Here is a 1720-nt window from a genome sequence, read left to right as displayed (position 1 = left end):
CAGTGTTCATTCTGAGTGTGTGCGCTTTAGTACACGTCAAAAACCTCATTAAAGTGATTACAAATGAAGAAATGCGTGACTTGGGAGGGAAGGAGTGATGGGAAGATACTCAAACATAAGAGACTCTTGAAAATACTTCTCATCACCCCTGACCCCCTCCATACATTTTAGGTTAACACAAGAAGACAGCAAAGTCATCGTGACCTCATTACAGGAGGGGGATCTGCAAACCTCACCCGGCAACTCCAACTCTGTCCTGTAGTAGGTTCCAGGGAGCAGCCTGGCCCAGAGCTCAGGTGCAGATGCTGGATCTCACGGTCACCCCATGTTTCTCCTTGGACACTACTCACACCCTCCATTCCTCTGGGTGTAGTTTACACCTCTAATATGAGGGTAACAATGACAGCTACATCATGGGATGTGTGTGCATATTTAAAATGATATATGGGTCCTAAGTGTTTACTGTGACAATCACACTGAGACCCTGCCCTTTCTGAGGACAGTCAATGACATAGCCTCTTATATACTAGAAGGTCATGCAAATAGGGTCCTTCCTCTGCTGATATAAAGCAGCCCCAGCCCTGACCCTGCAGCTCTGGGAGAGGAGCTACAGCCCCGGATTCCCACGTGCTCCCATTCGCGCTGCAGACAGAACACTCACCATGGACTTTGGGCTGAGCTGGGTTGTCCTTGTGGCTATTTTACAAGGTAATTTATGGAGAGCAAGAGACACTGAGGATGTGAGTGGATATGAGTGAGGGAATCAGTGGATGTGTGACAGTCTCCTGACCAGGATGTCTCTGTGTTTGCAGGTGTCCAGTGTGAGGTGCAGCTGGTGGAGTCTGGGGGAGGCTTGGTGCAGCCTGGGGGGTCTCTGCGACTCTCCTGTGCAGCCTCTGGATTCACCTTCAGTAGCTATGCCATGAGCTGGTTCCGCCAGGCTCCAGGGAAGGGGCTGGAGTGGGTCTCAGCTATTAGTAGTAGTGGTGGTAGCACATACTATGCAGACTCTGTGAAGGGCCGATTCACCATCTCCAGAGACAACTCCAAGAACACGCTGTATCTGCAAATGAACAGCCTGAGATCTGAGGACACGGCCGTGTATTACTGTGCGAAGGATACACGGTGAGGGGAGTCAGTGTGAGCCCAGACACAAACCTCCTTGCAGGGATACAGGAGGGGGGATGCAGGGGGCACTCAGGACATACAAGTGTATGTTTCAGCCCCAGGAGCAGGTGCAGATGGTAGTTAAGGGCTGCTCTCCTCTAAGGGTCTGGGGTTTCCTCTCCATATAACAGTTTTCCCTGGGGAACCTCTCTGTACTCATGTATGGTTCTTTATTTACACATTCAGTCTCTCAATTAGAAGGACTTTTCGAAATAGGGGGGAAAATGTCATATATGAAAGGCAGAGACTCAAATTTATATATTCAGGTTTTCCCTTGTCTAAATGTTGTCTAAATTGACCCGTTTCAATACTATTCCAGCGGATGTATAAAGAGTTAAACATACTCTTCCTTCCTCATTGTGATATCTCAGCCCTGCCCTACTGTAGACCAGCTGTCCCTGCCGGGATGCGGGCTGTTGACTTGCTGCTCACCTCTTGCATGAGAAGCATAAATGCGCTGAGCAGCCCCGGATCCTCAGGGGGTCGCTGGGAAAGATGCCAGTTAGAGGGGACGTGGGTGGGGGTGTTTCTACATGTGCTCCTTGTTTCAGGG

At 49.8% G+C, this 1720-nt stretch overlaps 1 gene segment (V, D, J or C); it reads left to right on the top strand.

Annotated features, from left to right (window-relative positions):
* Positions 1-603: 603 nt before the first annotated feature.
* On the top strand, positions 604-1135 carry LOC116748812. The segment is given in 2 exon segments: positions 604-708; positions 813-1135. Coding segments are annotated over 2 exon segments (363 nt in total).
* The last annotated feature ends 585 nt before the right edge of the window (positions 1136-1720 follow it).

Source organism: Phocoena sinus, chromosome 2 (assembly GCF_008692025.1).
Source record: "Phocoena sinus isolate mPhoSin1 chromosome 2, mPhoSin1.pri, whole genome shotgun sequence".
NCBI classification, from domain to species: Eukaryota; Metazoa; Chordata; class Mammalia; order Artiodactyla; family Phocoenidae; genus Phocoena; species Phocoena sinus.
This window is presented reverse-complemented; position numbering and strand designations above follow the sequence as displayed.